The following is a 21,827-nucleotide window of genomic DNA, read 5'->3' as shown; positions in this document are numbered from 1 at the left end:
GCCTTGAACCATTGCCTGGACTTTGACCTTGTATTTGCCTTAACCCTTTCCTGTACCTTGAACCTGAACTTTGACCCCTAAAGGCTTCCTCCTTGGTCCTGACTCTCCCGCTGGGAGCTGATAGGCACCCTGACAAGGTCTAATGATCTTCGACTTAGAAGAATGAATAAAGAAAGTTATACTGTATATATTATACATTTGTATTAATGTGTCACAATTGTTAAATGGCTCACTTGTAATAAAAAGAAATTCATAATATATTGCTGCTATTTTACTTTGCACTATGATGCACTCAGGAACTGTAAATGAATGTGTTAATGAGCATTAACATTGAAAGAGAAAGGTTAGAGACCCATCATTAAGATGGCAGATGAGGGTGCTTTGAACCTGTTCTTTCGGAGACCTCTTAACACTAATTTAACATCTGACAGCATTGTGCTCTTTAATTGAAAATTGCTATCCACCAGTCCACAAGTATTTCTCGAGTAATACCATTTTTTTGTACCAGTAGAATTCATGTATCAACACATTCATTATGAAGTAAATGAAAAACCTGCCGTGAGAGAGGTTCCTCATATTCCATGCTTGCACTACCACTACACAAATATTTTAATCAGCTGACGCTGGGGGCTTGCTTGTGTTAATGCTTTAATTGCTGTACTCTGTGTGTCAAAAATATTATGCATTACATATTTTTAAAAGCCTTCCTTATTGAAGACTGTGAATTTAAAAAAAAAAAAAAAATTCCTTTTTCTTTTGTTCTGTAATAATAAAACAGGCCCAGGTCCTGAGCATTCTGGATGACAGGTCCCATACCTGTATTTCACATTATGGTCTTAGGGATAACAAACCACATACTTGTGGTATTGTTTTCTACAGGTTATGTAAAGGTGACTATACACAGGACAGACCTCATTGGCAACTTATTGGCCCATGTACAAGGCCCTATGGCGTTTTTCCCTAATCAATATCTGGCTGAAAGACAGGTTTTTAAAAATCCTGTCGAGAAGACCGCATCAGTTTGTTTATGCGGCACTTGCTCCAGCTGCCTGTATACCCATTGTTGAGATTCAATCTTTGGGCCCAATGGTAGGATCATCCCTGTATCACTCACCTCAGGGTTGGCATAACAAGCAGATCTTCAAGTGTATGGCCAGAATAACAACAAATGCGGTGAGCCATTGTCTTGTAGGAGTAAGTTCCAACATGACGAAATTTATTGTGCCTACAGTCAGTCACTGTCCTGTGTTGCTTTTTACATATGACTTCTTTAAGTAAATTGTAATCATCAGGTTCAGTGTGTCTTACAGGACTTGTGTAGACTATGCCTAAGGTCTGAGTGAGCTACCTCTTGCAAAAACATAAATGATTCAAAGTGAGACTGACAGCTACAAAAATTTCTTCACTCTATTACAGAGATTTAAATTTGCTTGAGGGTTATTATTTATTCAACATATAAAAGTTAAAGTATCCAAGTCAAAGCTTTTCTTAAGCCAACAAAGATATGGGGCCGGTCAATTAACACTTGGAATGTTCTACCCATATCTACTATATGCAAAATGAATACATTCTCTGTATTATTGCTACATGTTCCTGGTATTGCATACTACTCAAAGGAATGTACAGCGCCAGCAGCTATTTTATAAATTGCGAATGCTGGGAGTTTTGATGTCACAATTTTGTAAACTTAAAGTATAAAAATGAGCACAGTGCAGTCTATGACAAAAATAGGCATTTTTAAGATATAATGAAGTAAAGAATTATGCCATGTTGAACACATTATCCGGCAATGACCTACAATGTGCCTGAATTCCCTTCTGCCAGAAGATTTCAAGATTTGCTTCCGTTGTTGCAATATGTTGACATAGTTACATATTCCAGCTTTAGGCAAAACATGCTCTTCTACACTTTTTGTTTTGCGCTCATTACTGAGGAGCTAAAGCTCTAACTAATTTATATTAGTTAGATCAAATAGCAACTTTATGAGTTACAGGTGTAGAGCAAGAAGCAGTGACCTTTACCAGAAATCCAAGATTCCAATGTCAGGGCAATTCTTGCAAAAATAGTTAGATATTTTGAAAGTGATAAAACAGATTCTTCAATAAAACTAATATAAAAATGATGTAATCATTTTTACAATACAACAGGTATTCTAATCATACAGTACAAGGTAAGGGTAGTTGCATGTTATTGAACTGCCAAAATCATACCTCCCAACTGTCCCTTTTTACGAGGGACAGTCCCTCTTTTGACAGCTCAACCCGCAGTCCCTCATTTGTACTGGAAAGTCCCTCTTTTCTCTGCACTGAACAGCCAGAAAAAGAAACAAAGTTTCTTACTTAATTGGCTTTTAGCAGAGAGCCCAGAACAGCTAACAGGTGCAAATAAGATACTTTGTAACAATTTTGAGACACAAAAACACAGTTTAGATAAGGAGAAATATTTTCAAACTTTCATAACCTGCCAAATTTTGTAAAACGAACATGGTAATTAGGGGGTTTGGCCACAGAAAGGGGTTTGGTCAAAAAAATTGATGCGCTACGTGCGGAAAAAAAAATTTTGTCCCTCTTTTTACTTCCAAAATGTTGGGAGGAGTGCCTACAGCCATAAGATGCAACAGGGACTGTGTATACAACCCAATTTATTTAACTCATGATGAACACAGGTGTACATTGCAAATCTATGTTTTCTCCTACACAATAGCAAACCAAATGTTGCAACTATATATATATATATATATATATATATATATAGTATGTGCATATAACATTTAGCAATCCAGTCCTCTAGCGTTAAAACATATTGCTTGTATTTCAATATATTATATTTTGTCACAGAGTGAACCGAATTAACCAAAATTAATTTAAGGCATTTTAAAATGTTAAAAATGGAGCATTGTACATAAAATGTAAAACTAAGCTGTATCTCAGTGAGACTACTGTAGCTCAATCCAGACACTGCCCTTCCTGTGAGCCAATGGATTTGCCAAATAAAATATATCTAGAGCTCAGGATAAATGTTGACCAAGTATAGATGTGACATGTTAAAATATGAGACATGGAAATGTTATAATAAACATGATTTTAAAAAAGGAAACATGGCAGCATTTTAATTTCTGGGTAAATGACCTTAAGACTTCTGTTGGTTAGAATAATCAGGGCAGCTAATAAACGCACGGCCTAAATTGTCTCACAGGCCCTCTGACTGACACCCATAGAACACAGAATTGGAATAAGGATCCATTAAACTCTGGTGCTCATCTGACCCACAGAGGTATCTCAGGAAGGAAACCAAACACTAACAGGAAATATGCAGAAACAGATATTTGTTCGTAATAAGTCCAAGAATAACAATGCAGACATTTGAAGCGCACAGTAATATATGATCATTCTTCCTATGTTAAATCTGATGGTTTCAAAACTTTTGTTAGGTACTGCATAACTTTACTGCCATGTTTCAAACTGCCACCTAGGTTTTAATAGTTCACATCCAAATTACTCAATTTGATTCAGTTCCATACTAACTAAAAACAGTGAAGCAATTGATGTTGAGACAAACAGTCAACTGTTATATACTATATGTAAAATACCGTCACAACATTTCAGGATCTCGTGTGATGCTAATGTTTGCTCCTTAACCAAATTGAAAAAGAGGAGCATAGCAACTGCTCTAAACCCCAGAAGCTTCTACCTGAACTTAGCCACTAAACATGACAACTGTGGTCAAAGAGCAGGCTTTAGATATAACTAAAGCATTTCATAAGGTAGAATGGCCATATCTGTGGTTAGTCTTAAAACACTTTAATTTTGGCCCTAGATATTGTAAATGGATTTAACTCCTATTTCAACGCCTCTGTACTATTGTATGGCTCTAGCTCCAAACCATTCCTAGTCAAAAGAGGCATAAGGCAGGGTTGCCCCATCTCCACTCCTCTTTGCTATGGAGCCGTTAGCTCAAGCAGTCAGACAACACCCTGACCTCATGGGGTGGTGACTGGGTAATATAGAGGAGCATATATAATTATAAGTGGATGATACCCTAGTATCCTTAGGAGATCAAGGTGGAGGCTGGGTGATAGAGAGGAGTGTAAACATTTATACGTGGATGATAACCTAGTATACTTAGGAGATCAAGGTCCCTCTCTAGGGAGTATTACAGATTTGAGTACCAGATTTGCACACCTCTGGGGTTTGGTTACTAGTGCTACTATACTAATTGTGGACACCCCACCAGCACAGGTGGAATGGCCGAACTCCCCATTTACTGTGGGTAAGTAAGTACACTTACCTGGGAATAGTGATTAAGATGCCAGTCCCATTTCACAATGTAAATGTGCTGCCACTGATGGCTACCATAGCAACTAAAATTAGACCGTGGGAATCCCTATTGTTAAGCCCTATGGGAAGAATACAACTAAAAATGCAATTAAATTAATTAAATTTAAATTAAATTTATTAAAATGATAAATTTACATTTTCTGGTGTCATCAATTCACTCTCGTGGCCATTTATTGAGCTAATGCCTAAGATCATGTCTCTGACTAATGCTATGGTCTTCTACATGGCATCTGATGGATACCCAGTGAGAGGTTACATGAATATGCACTCGGCGAGCCTGCCAGAAAGTGAAATGCACTTGCTCACTCGCTGCATGTACAGTCAGTTCTGTTTCACTGAAACATAGCTCGTTTATGGGGCATAAGGCATCCAGCTGTCTGTCCTAGGTTTTCTGTCAAGACTGAGAAAGAGAAATTGGTGATCTAGGAATAATGAAAGGTCTTTAACACATATTATGGTTCGCATAAGAAATAAAAAAGCAGAAGAAAAACAGTAAAATTTAGAGGCAATTAATGTTACCCCTTCTATTTTTTTAAGCAACAGCATCACCAAAAAATCACGCTTAAACGCCACTACACGTTCTTTTTTCTCTTTTCTTTTTTTGTGCTTTGTGTTTATCTAATCGAATCTTCATTTTTTTCTTTTTCTTCAACCTAGTATTAATGCAGTTGTTACTGATCAGCACTGACCATCTGGGTTCAATGATCTGAAAACCAGACAAAAACGTACTGCCATAGTTAGTCTGCATGTTGATCGACCAAAAATGTAATAGGCCACTTCAGTGATTTGTAATCACACTGCAAGGATTTTTAACAACAGTGGGGTGTCATTTGCATGATCTGTCTTATTCCATTACCCCCACATTTGTGGCAATAAAATTTCTCTAGCCTCAGAGAGGGGTTCAGATCCAATAAATGACTGCATATTTATTTGTCTTTTACTTAGTTTCAAATGCTGACATGATAACTGCCTATGGTAAACAGGAAGGAAGGCCATAAGCTTTACTGATATCAGCATTAGAAACCAAATATAAGACCTATAAATAGGAAACTGAACAACAGTCATAGGTCATAGCTCCAAAAAACGGATATTCAGGTTTACCTTTGGCATTTTGGCCATTCTATAATAAGTACAAAACACAATGTTTTTTACGCATTTGAAAGGTCTGAGTGCACCCAAATGCTTGGACTAACTCATCCCATTTTATTATGCCTGTTTGTACCCACAAAAAAGCTTACATTCATTCAAACATACTGTAGCATACTACATTTTAGGGCAGAACTGCACAGGCGATTTCGCCGCAATCTGAAATAAGGTAAGCAATAGCAATGTCGATCTCGTGGCAGCATTCATCCGATGCGACACGACTGTCGGATGCAGATGGCAGCGTGCAGCGTCTGCATCCGACAGTCATGTTGCGTCACACAAGTATATAACTATATTCTTCTGGTGCCCCAGTATCCATTATGTTGCCCTGGTAGAGCTCATGCCCAATAAAGACATTTTTTGCCTTTTCTGTACTGATTTCTGTATTGCACAATCCGAAGTGCAGAGAATGCTGACTGTGGGGAATTTGGAACAGGATGGATAATTGCTGCCACCATGCACAGGTGTTTTGCTTTACATAATGAAATGGGGCACATACTCTCAAGTCAATTGAGGTGGTGCCATGACACTGGGCTTCTCACTCAATTCCTAATATAAGAACTAATGTGCAGGCAAACAAAGACAAAGTGTTTCTAGATGCATTTTTCAACTTTGTTTGAACTTTCAATAGGAGCCTCTTGGTGGACAAATCAGGCTTTGGAGCTGTGTCATAAATGTTCCTTTTTATGTTTTAGTCGTCCTTAACTTTTACCAAGGATTTTTTTTTCCTTTTTACAACTGAATGGAGAACGTGACTAAGCTACTCAATGCCAGATGAAGCCACGATTGTTGTGATAAGGAACATCATTTTGTTGTTGTTTCTTGCAACATGATTCATTAAGAGGACGGCTCTGCTCATATCTTAATGTGCAGAATTGAGTGAGATTACATTGGCAGCCTTTGTCCTCTGTCCTCTGAGGGGTGATCTATTATTAAGATAATTAGCAAGACTACTTTGATAAGAGTATAAGTAATAAAGAGTCTGACACCCAGGAATACATGGAAGAACCCAACAATTACCTTTGTCACTAATGTGTTTCTGAAATTTCACACGGTGACTATTCTGAAAAAGACCATCTTTAAATCATCTTCTTTATGCCACACCCTTTGACATGGCAATTGCATGCTATTGTCTTTATTTATATAGAAAGAAGTGTAAAATAACAGAATTTTCAGCTTCTGGTGTTGGATATGAGCTGCAAATAACACTGCAAATAATTCACTCTACAATATACAATTTCATTCCTGATCCAGCAAGTGTATTTTTTTAGTTGTAATATTGGTGTGTAGGCAGCCATCTCAGGTCATTTTACCTGGTCATGTGCTTTCAGAAAGAGCCAGCACTTTAGGATGGTTCTGCTTTCTGGCAGGCTGTTGTTTCTCCTACTCAATGTAACTGAATATGTCGCAGTGGGACCTGTATTTTACTATTGAGTACTGTTCTTAGATCTACCAGGCAGCTGTGGTCTTGTGTTAGGGAGCTGCTTCTGGTTGTAAGGCTGCTGGGGGGAGGGAAGGGAGGGGGTGATTTTGCTCCAACTTGCAGTACAGCAGTAAAGAGTGACTGCAGTTTTTTAGAGCACAAGTCACATGACTGGGGGCAGCTGGGAAACTGACAATAGGTCTAGCCCCATGTTAGATTTCAAAATTAAATATAAAAAAAATCTACTTGCTCTTTTGAGAAATGGATTTCAGTGCAGAATTCTGCTGGAACATATATTTTTCCCATGACAATATCCCTTAAAATAGGAAATAATGTACCACATATTATAGCATATAAGGATGTCAGCAAGATGGAACACCTGAGTGACTTTAAATATTCTCATATTTTATAATAGGGGGTGCATTAATTTTTTTTTAATGACACAAATTACACCACTTAGCACTAATTATAACTGATGACATCACTTAGTACTGTTTATAAGGATATAATTTACAGAATATTCATGGTTCAGTATATTTTATATATATTATATATTTGTCAACAAGTCCTTAAGGGTACAGTAATACTCAAATACTGGGCAGAGAGAACTTTATCAATCTTTATATAAACTTATGGACTACCAATGAAAACAAAGAAACCTGTTGTTAGGCAGAAATAGCAGCTGATCTGTGTGAAGCAATCCAACAACGAGTTTCAGTTTAAGGAGAAACAAATGTTTCTCCTAATTCGGTCCCAGTTTTTTGCAATTGACTTCAATAGAGTTTTCACTTGACAAGTTTTTTTTCATTGAATTGCATCTGGCTCTATATGACAATCTAGAATTGAGTTAGACGATAAACTTCTCATCAAATGGAATCTGGCAAATTCTGGTTGCTTCTCAAAATTTTTGTCTTATTTTACACAGAAATTATCAGCTACTACTTCTGGCTTCCTGACATCACGTTCCTTGGTTATCATTGGACAAGTAGTAATACATCAAAAGAAAACAACCAAAAGCTTTTCCAGCAAGCTACTAACAGCACCTCAAAATGAGCGTGCATTTATGTTATTCACAAACGTATCTGACCTCATCCATGCTTCGAGCAACGTCCTGTAAACACCAATGCTCCTACTGAGCCTGCTCTGATGATAGGAAACCCTGAAATCACCAGAAGTCTGGACCTGGCAGTAATCCATAAAGGTGACAAACAACATGCAAATCAGAAGCAAATGCCATTATTCATGCCTTACACATTGGGACACCCAAAAGTGTTGCCATTCACTTTCTGTTTATTGAATGTTCTAAATTGTACCCATATTTGTGTATTATACGAAAACTGTGACAGATACTACTTAGTGAGCACTGGAAGTCTAAGAAACGAGAGGGGTTTAAAACATGCTGCTTGGAACTTGAATTCATTATAATTGAGCCTTGTAGCCTGTTGCAATTTACACAGTTTTATTAGTCATGTCATAAGTTTGCAAGACCTAGGGGCAGATTTATCAAGGGTCGAAGTGAATTTGAGGGAATTTATCGAAGTAAAAAAATTTGAAATTCAAAGTAATTTTTTGGATCCTTCGACCATTGAATAGGATATTACGACTTTGAATTTACTTTGACTTCGATTCAAAGTAAAAATCGTTTGAATATTCGACCATTCGATAATCAAAGTACTGTCTCTTTAAAAAACACTTCGACTTCAATACTTTGCCAAATTAAACCTGCCGAAGTGCTATGTTAGCCTATGGGGACCTTCTACAACCATTTTCTTAGTCTTCATACATCGCAGTAAAATCGTCTGATCGTTCGATATTCGAAGTATTTCACTTTGATGGTCGAATTTCAAAGTATTTTTTACTTCGAAATTCAACCCTTGATAAATCTGCCCCTAGAAGTCATTAGGCTTATTAGAAGCTAAACATTATTATAGTTTCATACAGTGTCGGACTGGGACACCAGGGGCCCACCCAAAAACTTTAGGCCAGGGCCTACCATCAAACCTTAGACCAGGGGCCCACTCTCAGTACTAATATTCTTCATCTCCTCAATCAACCTCTATTCTCCTAGTTTGTTTTCTTTACATACTATAATCTATTATTCCATCTATTTAGCCTCTTTGTTCTCATATAATAGGGAATGGCCATGAAATAGGCCAAAAGTTTAGCAGCATGAGGGCCCACTGACACTTTGGCCCACCGGGAGTATTCCTGGTATCCCGGTGGGTCAGTCCGACACTGGTTTCATATAACTTTTTTTCTGTTTCCTATGTACACCCTATACATCATTAAAGCCTTTTTTATATTCATGGCATTAAAATAACTTTATCATAATCATTTATTTACGCATCAGAAATTACAGGGAAATGCAGACAGCAGAAGACTACAGCCAAGCTACCCTTACAAAATGGAATCCTTTAAAATGCTTTTATACTTTTTCTCTCCTCTACAAAATACATACCAACATACAGACAATACCAAACTACTTATCCTGCACTTGACTTTGAAATTATATTGCCTCTAATACCCACACCTCCTTTGGTCTTGTTCTAGACAAGTAAACACATTCTTACTGAATCTAACTGCCACTTTCTTACCTTTAGCTTGTCGTATCTGTCACCAAGCGCAGCGACTTGATGATCTCGATGCCTCCCAACCAATTTACACAAGGCACAGATTAACTGATCATCTGTCACACAGTACATATTAACTTTTTCGTCCTCATGTTCCAGGCACATTAACCCTCTTATGTGAGAATCTGGGATGGGTTCAATTAGACGGTGACCAGTGAATGGTTTCTTGTTTGGGTGAGTAGCTTTTAAACAGTCCTCACAATATGAAACTTCACAGGTTACACACGTTTTCACAGCCTCCCTTGCCTGGTCCTGATCACAGAACTGGCAGACTACTTTCTCGCATGATGTCATGCTGTTAGTGGTATCGTAAGCACGTTCTCGGCGCGTTTCACTAGGAGAATTGGGTCCGCTCACTGAGGCTTTCTGAAATCTGTCAATGATGTTCTGCAAAGTCACGTTCCTCTTTAGCCCCTCTAAGCCACGCTTGCTGAGTGTGATGACATAACGGCATGTGGGGCACTGGAAGGCGTTAATAGATTCTATGGATTCGTTGTTGGCACAGTGGGAAACAAGGATGCGATGCGCACAGTTAAAACACAGGCTGTGAGCGCAAGGCAGCAGCAGTGGATCTTCAAACAGCTCCAGACAGATAGGGCAGGTCAGTTCCGACTCCAGTGTTTCCATCTTTAGACAAAGCTTTCCTGTGTAGTAAGCGAAATCAAGGGATGCTGATCAGCTATCTGGAAAACACAATATAAAATCTGATTAGACGATAGAGAGTGAGGGGTCAGCCATGGGGGGGATGTCAACTTTGTATCCTTCAATGGACAATGATGAACTTTTTATTTAGAATTAATTAAGCGTCTAATTATTGCTTTCTAGGATCAATTAAGCATCTAACAATGGGCATGGAATTTTGCTCTAAGAATAGAACATTTGTGTAATGTCAAAACAACTGTAGTAAAATTATCAGATCTGAAGGAAGAGTGATGTTAAGGTACATCTAATGCATAATCAAATGTTAACTTTAATAGCCATATTTGTGAATTTATTAATTCACAAATATATTCTTATAAATATCATTATACTACTGATACTGATTCTGAGCGTAAGCATTAGAAACTCTAATTGACAGGTTTAGGAACTTTAAGTAACAATTACTTACAAAAGCAGAACTATCAGCGAAAAATGATCAACGTGCTCTATAGGTAATTTTTAATGTAAATATTTTGAAAACTTTTTAGTGTCAGTATCAAGGCTAGGACGCCCAATTAGACTCTAGGCAATGTAGCTTGCTCTAGCTAGAAAATTGTAACTTGAATCTGTTCAAATGTTCCAAAAGAAATCAATTTGTTTATGAATTGATTTGAATGTAGCTTATTTCCTAAATTGTCAGCTACAGTACTGGTCAATGGCAGGAAAGAACTACTCCACCCACAGCTAGCACTTGGTTGTGTGTCTCAGCACTTTCATAATTATTCATCTTAAACTATTCATGACATAAGAAATATATATATATACAAATTTAAAGTAGCTACGTAAGAACTAGGGATTCACCGAATCCACTATTTTGCGAAATGATTCGTCAAGCAAGTTAGGGGTGGGAAGGTGAAACATTTTTTACTTCCTTGTTTTGTGACAAAAAATCAAGTGATTTCCCTCCCGCCCCTAATTTGCATTTGCAAATTAGGATTTGGTTCGGCCAGGCAGAAGGATTCGCCAAATCCGAATCCTTCTGAAAAAAGCTGAATCCCCAACCGAATCCTGGATTCGGTGCATCCCTAGTAGGAACGAAATAGGAGTGGTGTATACCTGGGAAATGTATTAACCGTTAGCCCACTCTCCTGCAGTGCAAACAGACTGACAAGAAGAAGCCAAAAGCAGCTTGCGGGTCAGAAGAACTGGCAATGATGAGTGCATAAGAAAAATGAGTTTCCCTTGTAAAAAAAATGTTGGAGATGGATAAATGTTTTTGTTTTCCTAAGCACATTAAGCAAAGAAGCACATTATGCTAACAGTAGTGCACTGGTGCATCACATGTAGGGCAGTGAATTGCATTATGCAATAATCAGTGGTGGTGGAAGGGCAGGTGGTATGGCAGAGGTGGCCTTGGCTTGGATTTTTCAGTGGGCCCCAGGTAACCTAGTCCAACACTGAGTACAGGAATTGGATCTCATATCCTGAATACCGGTAATCAGAAAGCTGAACATTATAGGAAGGGTATCAGCCAAAGAGAATTTTATACAAATATTTATATTCCCCCCCCCAATTCCTTTTTCTTTTTATTAATGAAAGAACACCTTATACTTGACTTAATTAAACTAATCGAACACCATATTGATGGCAAAACAATTCCATTGTATTTATTTACTGTTTGGAATGTTTTAGTAGACAATATATGGTGAAACAAAGTACAGGAAAACCTTATTTTAAAACCTCAGGGCCTGAGCTTCCTGTATAATAGCTCCCATACCTATACTGATGTAAAAAAAATTTTTTTTACTATGGGATACATTTTCCTTAATTCCTTGGATGGCTGAATTGAAGTGAAAGATAAATACATATATATTATATTTTTTATGTAGTTTTAAGTATTTTTATCTACAGTTGGATTAGATTGAGAGGAAAATTGAATTTTCCAATTAACCTATTAACTACTTCTCTAGAGATTTAACATTGCACATATGTAAAGTCTCATCACCCTGCCATACAAATGTTCTTTGTGCAAAATGCACTGAATTGTAGAACAATGTACAGATACTCCATCTGCAGCAAGATGTTCTTGCAGGTCTTTGGAGGTGATCTTTGGGTTGTCTGCAACTATTCTCACAATCCTCCGCATATGTAGCTCCTTTATTTTTCTTGGCCTGCCAGACTTGGGTTTTACAGCAACTGTGCCTGTGGCCTTCCATTTCCTGATTCCATTGCTTACATTTGAAACTGACAGTTTAAACCTCTGATATAGCTTTTTGTAGCCTTCCCCTAAAACAGAGGTAGGCAACCCGCGACTCCGGAGCCTCATGCGGCTCTTCATCCTGCTTGTTGCGGCTCGGTTTTGCGGCTTTGCCTGTCATGCCGTCTATACAACCCTCGCACCTGCTGGCGGCATCTTGAGTGTGCGACCGCGGTAAGCTAACGGTTAGCTTACCGCGATTGAACATTCAGGAAGCCACCAGCAGGTGCGAGGGCTGTATAGACATCCCAGGAGAGACAGGCAAGACCTAGCCGCAGCAAGATGATTCATCATGGTCCTTACTGTGGTCACACATTCAAGACAAGAGAAGCCTCCAGAGTCCAGCTGCAGCAGGTGCGAGGGCTATAGACGTGGATGTGACGCATATTTTAACCTTTTCGCTGCCAGACAATTTGGCTGATTTGTTACTTCTATTGCCAGACCATTTTTGAACATTTTGTACTCTTTCACTTTAAGAGCCTTTCCTGGGCGGATCTTTTAGTTTAACCAGGGAAACAATATATGTTTTTTTTCAGGACAACCTGAGCTTTCAAAATATGCTAGAATTTTTGTGTAATTCAACTTCTGTAAAAAAATATAGGCTTCAAAGTGCCTAATAAAATGAAAAAAATCAGGTTTCACATAGTACAATTACATATATCAGAAACATCATTTATTTTATGTACGAGAACACAGCAGATTTGGAAAGGTCTATGTCTCCTGAACGCAACAATACCAAATATATATAGTTTTATTGAGATTTCTCACTTATATAGATCAAAATCTACAAGCAGTACACTAGCAAATTTCCAAAGCACCGCTCCACAAAACGGCATACTTCTGATTTCAAGGCCAAACATTCCACTAACAGTAGGTTCACCCCAGAAAACCATATATTTTCAGAAAGTACACATTCCCCTGAATCTAAATTGGGTATGCATGTCTTTCTACCCCAAAGCACCAAGCCGCAAATCTTTCCTAAATTTGCCAATTTTGGGGACATTTCCAAAAATCACCTCAAAACTTCCAACCTGCAGCATCTTATATCGAACATACTATTGGTTAACAAGACAAATGACCCCAAATATGAAAGCCTAGGGTCCACTGAACAGTTTGATGCCCAATATGTATAGGTGTACCTAAGCACGTGGCATATAGGGGCCTCAAAAGGAAGCCCCCATTTAGTCTATCATTTCAGGTGCTGCAAAATCAACACATTTACATCATTTTGGGGTGGGCAAAGGTAGGAAACAGTACGTTCACCCCAGAAAACTATATATTTTCAGAAAGTACACATTCCCCCGAATCTAAATTGGGTATGCATGTCTTTCTACCCCAAAGCACCAAGCCGCAAATCTTTCCTAAATATGCCAATTTTGGGGACATTTAGAAAAATCACCTCAAAACTTCCACCCTGCAGCATCTTATATCAAACAATCTATTGGTTATCAAGACAAATGACCCCAAATATGAAAGCCTAGGGTCCGCTGAACAGTTTGATGCCCAATATGTATAGGTGTACCTAAGCACGTGGCATATAGGGGCCTCAAAAGGAAGACCCCCATTTAGTCTATCATTTCAGGTGCTGCAAAATCAACACATTTACATCATTTTGGGGTGGGCAAAGGTAGGAAACAGTACGTTCACCCCAGAAAACTATATATTATAAGAAAGTACACATTCCCCCGAATCTAAATTGGGTATGCATGTCTTTCTACCCCAAAGCACCAAGCCGCAAATTTTTCCTAAATTTGACAATTTTGGGGACATTTCCAAAAATCACCTCAAAACTTCCACCCTGCAGCATCTTATATCAAACAAACTATTGGTTATCAAGATAAATGACCCCAAATATGAAAGCCTAGGGTCCGCTGAACAGTTTGATGGCCAATATGTATAGGTGTACCTAAGCACGTGGCATATAGGGGCTTCAAAAGGAAGGCCCCCCATTTGGTCTGTCATTTCAGGTGCTGCAAAATTAACACATTTACATCATTTTGGGGTGGGCAAAGGTAGAAAAAAGTACGTTCACCCCAGAAAACCATATATTTTCAGAAAGTACACATTCCCCCGAATCTAAATTGGGTATGCATGTCTTTCTACCCCAAAGCACCAAGCTGCAAATCTTTCCTAAATTTGCCAATTTTGGGGACATTTCCAAAAATCACCTCAAAACTTCCACCCTGCAGCATCTTATATCGAACATACTATTGGTTAACAAGACAAATGACCCCAAATATGAAAGCCTAGGGTCCACTGAACAGTTTGATGCCCAATATGTATAGGTGTACCTAAGCGCGTGGCATATAGGGGCCTCAAAAGGAAGACCCCCATTTAGTCTATCATTTCAGGTGCTGCAAAATCAACACATTTACATCATTTTGGGGTGGGCAAAGGTAGGAAACAGTACGTTCACCCCAGAAAACTATATATTGTCAGAAAGTACACATTCCCCCGAATCTAAATTGGGTATGCATGTCTTTCTACCCCAAAGCACCAAGCTGCAAATCTTTCCTAAATTTGCCCATTTTGTGGACATTTCCAAAAATCACCTCAAAACTTCCACCCTGCAGCATCTTATATCGAACATACTATTGGTTAACAAGACAAATGACCCCAAATATGAAAGCCTAGGGTCCACTGAACAGTTTGATGCCCAATATGTATAGGTGTACCTAAGCACGTGGCATATAGGGGTCTCAAAAGGAAGACCCCCATTTAGTCTATCATTTCAGGTGCTGCAAAATCAACACATTTACATCATTTTGGGGTGGGCAAAGGTAGGAAACAGTACGTTCACCCCAGAAAACTATATATTGTCAGAAAGTACACATTCCCCCGAATCTAAATTGGGTATGCATGTCTTTCTACCCCAAAGCACCAAGCCGTAAATCTTTCCTAAATTTGCCAATTTGGGGACATTTCCAAAAATCACCTCAAAACTTCCACCCTGCAGCATCTTATATCGAACATACTATTGGTTAACAAGACAAATGACCCCAAATATGAAAGCCTAGGGTCCACTGAACAGTTTGATGCCCAATATGTATAGGTGTACCTAAGCGCGTGGCATATAGGGGCCTCAAAAGGAAGACCCCCATTTAGTCTATCATTTCAGGTGCTGCAAAATCAACACATTTACATCATTTTGGGGTGGGCAAAGGTAGGAAACAGTACGTTCACCCCAGAAAACTATATATTGTCAGAAAGTACACATTCCCCCGAATCTAAATTGGGTATGCATGTCTTTCTACCCCAAAGCACCAAGCCGCAAATCTTTCCTAAATTTGCCAATTTTGGGGACATTTCCAAAAATCACCTCAAAACTTCCACCCTGCAGCATCTTATATCGAACATACTATTGGTTAACAAGACAAATGACCCCAAATATGAAAGCCTAGGGTCCACTGAACAGTTTGATGCCCAATATGTATAGGTGTACCTAAGTGCGTGGCATATAGGGGCCTCAAAAGGAAGACCCCCATTTGGTCTATCATTTCAGGTCCTGCAAAATCAACACATTTACATCATTTTGGGGTGGGCAAAGGTAGGAAACAGTACGTTCACCCCAGAAAACTATATATTGTCAGAAAGTACACATTCCCCCGAATCTAAATTGGGTATGCATGTCTTTCTACCCCAAAGCACCAAGCTGCAAATCTTTCCTAAATTTGCCCATTTTGTGGACATTTCCAAAAATCACCTCAAAACTTCCACCCTGCAGCACCTTATATCGAACATACTATTGGTTAACAAGACAAATGACCCCAAATATGAAAGCCTAGGGTCCACTGAACAGTTTGATGCCCAATATGTATAGGTGTACCTAAGCACGTGGCATATAGGGGTCTCAAAAGGAAGACCCCCATTTAGTCTATCATTTCAGGTGCTGCAAAATCAACACATTTACATCATTTTGGGGTGGGCAAAGGTAGGAAACAGTACGTTCACCCCAGAAAACTATATATTGTCAGAAAGTACACATTCCCCCGAATCTAAATTGGGTATGCATGTCTTTCTACCCCAAAGCACCAAGCCGCAAATCTTTCCTAAATTTGCCAATTTTGGGGACATTTCCAAAAATCACCTCAAAACTTCCACCCTGCAGCATCTTATATCGAACATACTATTGGTTAACAAGACAAATGACCCCAAATATGAAAGCCTAGGGTCCGCTGAACAGTTTGATGCCCAATATGTATAGGTGTACCTAAGCACGTGGCATATAGGGGCCTCAAAAGGAAGACCCCCCATTTGGTCTGTCATTTCAGGTGCTGCAAAATCAACACATTTACATCATTTTGGGGTGGGCAAAGGTAGAAAAAAGTACGTTCACCCCAGAAAACCATATGTTTTCAGAAAGTATACATTGCCCCAAATCTAAATTCGGTATGCATGTCTTTCTGCCCCAAAGCAGCAAGCCGCAAATCTTTCCTAAATTTGGCAATTTTGGGGACATTTCCAAAGATCAACCTCAAAACTTCCACCCTGCAGCATCTTATATCGAACATACTATTGGTTAACAAGACAAATGACCCCAAATATGAAAGCCTAGGGTCCGCTGAACAGTTTGGTGCCCAATAGATATAGGTGTACCTAAGCACGTGGCATATAGGGGCCTCAAAAGGAAGGCCTCCCATTTGGTCTATCATTTCAGGTGCAGCAAAATCAACACATTTACATCATTTTGGGGTGGGCAAAGGTAGAAAAAAGTATGTTCACCCCAGAAAACCATATATTTTCAGAAAGTACACATTCCCCCGAATCTAAATTGGGTATGCATGTCTTTCTACCCCAAAGCACCAAGCCGCAAATCTTTCCTAAATTTGCCAATTTTGGGGACATTTCCAAAAATCACCTCAAAACTTCCACCCTGCAGCATCTTATATCGAACATACTATTGGTTAACAAGACAAATGACCCCAAATATGAAAGCCTAGGGTCCACTGAACAGTTTGATGCCCAATATGTATAGGTGTACCTAAGCACGTGGCATATAGGGGCCTCAAAAGGAAGACCCCCATTTAGTCTATCATTTCAGGTGCTGCAAAATCAACACATTTACATCATTTTGGGGTGGGCAAAGGTAGGAAACAGTACGTTCACCCCAGAAAACTATATATTGTCAGAAAGTACACATTCCCCCGAATCTAAATTGGGTATGCATGTCTTTCTACCCCAAAGCACCAAGCCGCAAATCTTTCCTAAATTTGCCAATTTTAGGGACATTTCCAAAAATCACCTCAAAACTTCCACCTGCAGCACCTTATTTCATACATACTATTAGGTATCAAGATAAATCACCCCAAATATGAAAGCCTGGGGTCCTCTGAACAGTTTGATGCCCAATGTACATAGGATTATCGAAGTACATGGCATGTAAAGACCCCAGAATCTACCTTTTGCATCCTTTTTTGATGTTTTACATTTACACTAATTTCCAAACATTACCAGTTTTATATGGGATAAAAGCTACAAAAAGTTATGGTAACCCCTAAAAGCTATATATTTTTGGAAAGTACACATTCTGACGAATCTAAAATGGGTAATTATGTCTTTCTACTCCAAACTACCTTACTGCAAAGCTAAGCTAAAGGCTGTGGTTTTTATGACATTTCTGAAAACTGTCTAAAAATATTGCAATTGGTCGCATTTATCTCACCCAATTTGTTACATACAATTGTAAAACACCCTAAATAGTGACGCCAAGGGTCTACTGAACAGTTTGATGCCCAATTTGCATACATATACCAAAGCCGCTGGCATGTGCAGACCCCCAAAAAATTTGTGTATTTGAATTTTCTCCGCTGTCTTTTCACCTTCTGTGAAGTATGACACGTGACTGTTTATTATTTGCCAAAAGACCCTCCTAAAAGCACATAGACCCCCAAAACCATATATGTTTGGAAAGCACACATTCTGACGAATCTAAAATGGGTAATTATGTCTTTCTACTCCAAACTACCTTACTGCAAAGCTTCGAAAAAGGCAGCGGTTTTTATGACATTTCTGAAAATTTTCTACAAATATTGCAATTGGTCACATTTATCTCACCCAATTTGTAACATACAATTGTAAAACACCCTAAATATTGACGCCAAGGGTCTACTGAACAGTTTGATGCCCAATGTGCATAGATATACTAAAGCAGCTGGCATGTGCGGACCCCCAAAAAATTTGTGTATTTGAATTTTCTCCGCTGTCTTTTCACCTTCTGTGAAGAATGGCCCGTGACTGCGTATTATTTGCCAAAAGACCCTCCTAACAGCACATAGACCCCCAAAACCATATATGTTTGGAAAGTACACATTCTGACGAATCTAAAATGGGTAATTATGTCTTTCTACTCCAAACTACCTTACTGTAAAGCTACGCTAAAGGCATCGGTTTTTATGACATTTCTGAAAATTGTCTAAAAATATTGCAATTGGCCGCATTTATCTCACCCAATTTCTTACATACAATTGTAAAACACCCTAAATATTGACGCCAAGGGTCTACTGAACAGTTTGACGCCCAATATGTATAGATATACCAAAGCAACTGGCATGTGCGGACCCCCAAATAAAATTAGTGCATTTGAATTTTCTTCTCTGTCTTTTCACCTTCGGTGAAGAATGACCCGTGACTGTGTATTATTTGCCAAAAGACACTCCTAACAGCACATAGACCCCAAAACCATATATGTTTGGAAAGTGCACATTCTGACGAATCTAAAATGGGTAATTATGTCTTTCTACTCCAAACTACCTTACTGTAAAGCTACGCTAAAGGCAGCGGTTTTTATGACATTTCTGAAAATTGTCTAAAAATATTGCAATTGGCCGCATTTATCTCACCCAATTTCTTACATACCATTGTAAAACACCCTAAATATTGACGCCAAGGGTCTACTGAACAGTTTCATGCCAAGTATGCATAGATATACCAAAGCAACTGGCATGTACGGACCCCCAAATAAAATTAGTGCATTTGAATTTTCTTATCTGTCTTTTCACCTTCTGTGAAGAATGACACATGACTGTGTATTATTTGCCAAAAGACCCTCCTAAAAGCACATAGACCCCCAAAACCATATATGTTTGGAAAGTACACATTCTGACGAATCTAAAATGGGTAATTATGTCTCTCTACTCCAAACTGCCTTACTGTAAAGCTACACTAAAGGCAGCGGTTTTTATGACATTTCTGAAAATTGTCTAAAAATATTGCAATTGGCCGCATTTATCTCACCCAATTTCTTACATACAATTGTAAAACACCCTAAATATTGATGCCAAGGGTCTACTGAACATTTTCATGCCCAATATGCATAGATATACCAAAGCAGCTGGCATGTGCGGACCCCCAAAAAATTGTGTATTTGAATTTTCTCCGCTGTCTTTTCAACTTCTGTGAAGAATGACCCATGACTGCGTATTATTTGCCAAAAGACCCTCCTAACAGCACATAGACCCCCAAAACCATATATGTTTGGAAAGTACACATTCTGACGAATCTAAAATGGGTAATTACGTCTTTCTACTCCAAACTGCCTTACTGTAAAGCTACGCTAAAGGCAGCGTTTTTTATGACATTTTTGAAAATTGTCTAAAAATATTGCAATTGGCCGCATTTATCTCACCCAATTTCTTATATAGAATTGTAAAACACCCTAAATATTGACGCCACAGGTCTACTGAACAGTTTGATGCCCAATATGCATAGGTATACCAAAGCAGCTGGCATGTGCGGACCCCCAAATAAAATTAGTGCATTTGAATTTTCTTCTCTGTCTTTTCACCTTCTGTGAAGAATGGCCTGTGACAGCGTATTGAGCCACAATACCCTCCTAACAGCATAGACCCCCAAAACTATATATTTTTAGAAAGTACACATTCTGACGAATACAAAATAGGTAATTATGTCTTTCTACTCCAAACTATCCTACTGCAAAGTTACGCTAAGGCAGCGGTTTTTATGACATTTCTGAAAATTGTCTTTTCGCCTACTGTGAACATAAAGCAGTGACTGTATATTGTGCCACAAGACCCCCTAACAGCACAAGACCCCCCAAAAACATATATTTTTGTAAAGTACACATTCTGACATATACAAAATTGCAACAACAAAAAAAAAGCCTGAAAAGAAAAAGAATAAAGCTAACTTAGTAAAATGTGTATTGTGTATTTGTACATGCATGTAATTAGTATGTAAATGTATGTATAACTGTAAAATAAATGCTACTTACAGTTCTGATGTCCAGCAGGGTCCTGGGCAGCTAAGGGGGGGCCTAAAGCAGAGTGCACGCAGCAGGAAGCAGCAGGCTGGCTGGAACAGGCAGATGAGACGCAGCACAAGGAGCAGACACGTGTCTGCATAACTGTAGACGGGTCCTGCGACGATCGCAGCAGGACCCATGTGACCTCCCCCTCCTCTCATTGCCTAGGGGGGTGGGGAGTGTAACAGATCCCTCTGCTGAAGCGGCAATCGCCGCAGATGCAGAGAGGAGCAGAGGAGAGGAGAGGCAGTACAAGTGCAGACACGTGTCTCCATAACTGTAGACGGGTCCTGCGACGATCGTGTCGCAGGACCCACGTGACCTCCCCCTCCTCTCCCTCTGCTCATTGCCTAGGGGGTGGGGAGACCAACGGAAGCCTCTGCTGAAGCGGCAATCGCCGCAGATGCAGAGGGGAGCCCTTTACAGCCAAGAACGTAGGTACTACGTGCTTGGCAGTTAGGGCTTTTCCCTGCAAGAACGTAGTACCTACGTTCTTGGCAGGTAAAAGGTTAATGACGTCTATAGCCCTCGCCTATAAACAGATGAGAACACTAGCATTTAATAGGGCTATTCAGTGTTTAATTTATATCAAAGTAGGCTTACACATGCACACTGCACTTCTGTTTGTTGTATTCTGTTACAGTTAAAATTAAAAAAAGGTTAAAACTTTTAAAAGTTTATAAGCTGTGTTATGTTTTGCGGCTCTAGACTATTTTTCTTTAGTGGAAGAGGGGCCAAATGGCTCTTTTGATAGTAAAGGTTGCTGACCCCTGCCCTAAACCATGATACTGAACAATCTTTGTTTTCAGATCTTTTGAGAGTAGCTTTGAGGATCCCATGCTGTCACTCTTCAGAGGAGAGTCAAACAGAAGCACAACTTGCAATTGGTCAGCTTACTGTAAATACTGTACCTTTTCTCATGATTGGACACACCTGTCTATGAAGTTCAAGGCTTAACAAGCTAATACAACCAATTTGGTGTTGCCAGTAATCAGTATTGAGCAGTTACATGTATTCAAATTACAAAAATTTTTGCATTTGATTTCATAAACTGAATACTGCTTCACTAAAAATCTTTTTTCCAAAAATACCCCAGAACTCAGATGTTCCTGGGAAATAAAAGACACACATACCA

General features: G+C 39.0%; 1 protein-coding gene across 3 annotated transcripts in view; it reads right to left on the bottom strand.

The window, feature by feature from the left end:
• The window catches only part of mid1.S (midline 1 S homeolog), a 161,395-nt gene that overhangs the window by 93,490 nt on the left and 46,078 nt on the right, over window positions 1-21,827 (bottom strand). For all 3 annotated transcript variants that reach the window (XM_018249236.2, XM_018249234.2, XM_018249233.2), the window contains one exon: window positions 9,501-10,219. In XM_018249236.2, the coding sequence (XP_018104725.1) occupies window positions 9,501-10,163 (663 nt within the window). In that variant the 5' untranslated portion in view covers window positions 10,164-10,219. The remainder of the gene's footprint in view (window positions 1-9,500; window positions 10,220-21,827) is intronic.

Source organism: Xenopus laevis, chromosome 2S (assembly GCF_017654675.1).
Source record: "Xenopus laevis strain J_2021 chromosome 2S, Xenopus_laevis_v10.1, whole genome shotgun sequence".
Taxonomy (NCBI): Eukaryota; Metazoa; Chordata; class Amphibia; order Anura; family Pipidae; genus Xenopus; species Xenopus laevis.
The sequence above is the reverse complement of the archived record's forward strand: the minus strand, read 5'-3'. Positions and strand labels throughout refer to the sequence as shown.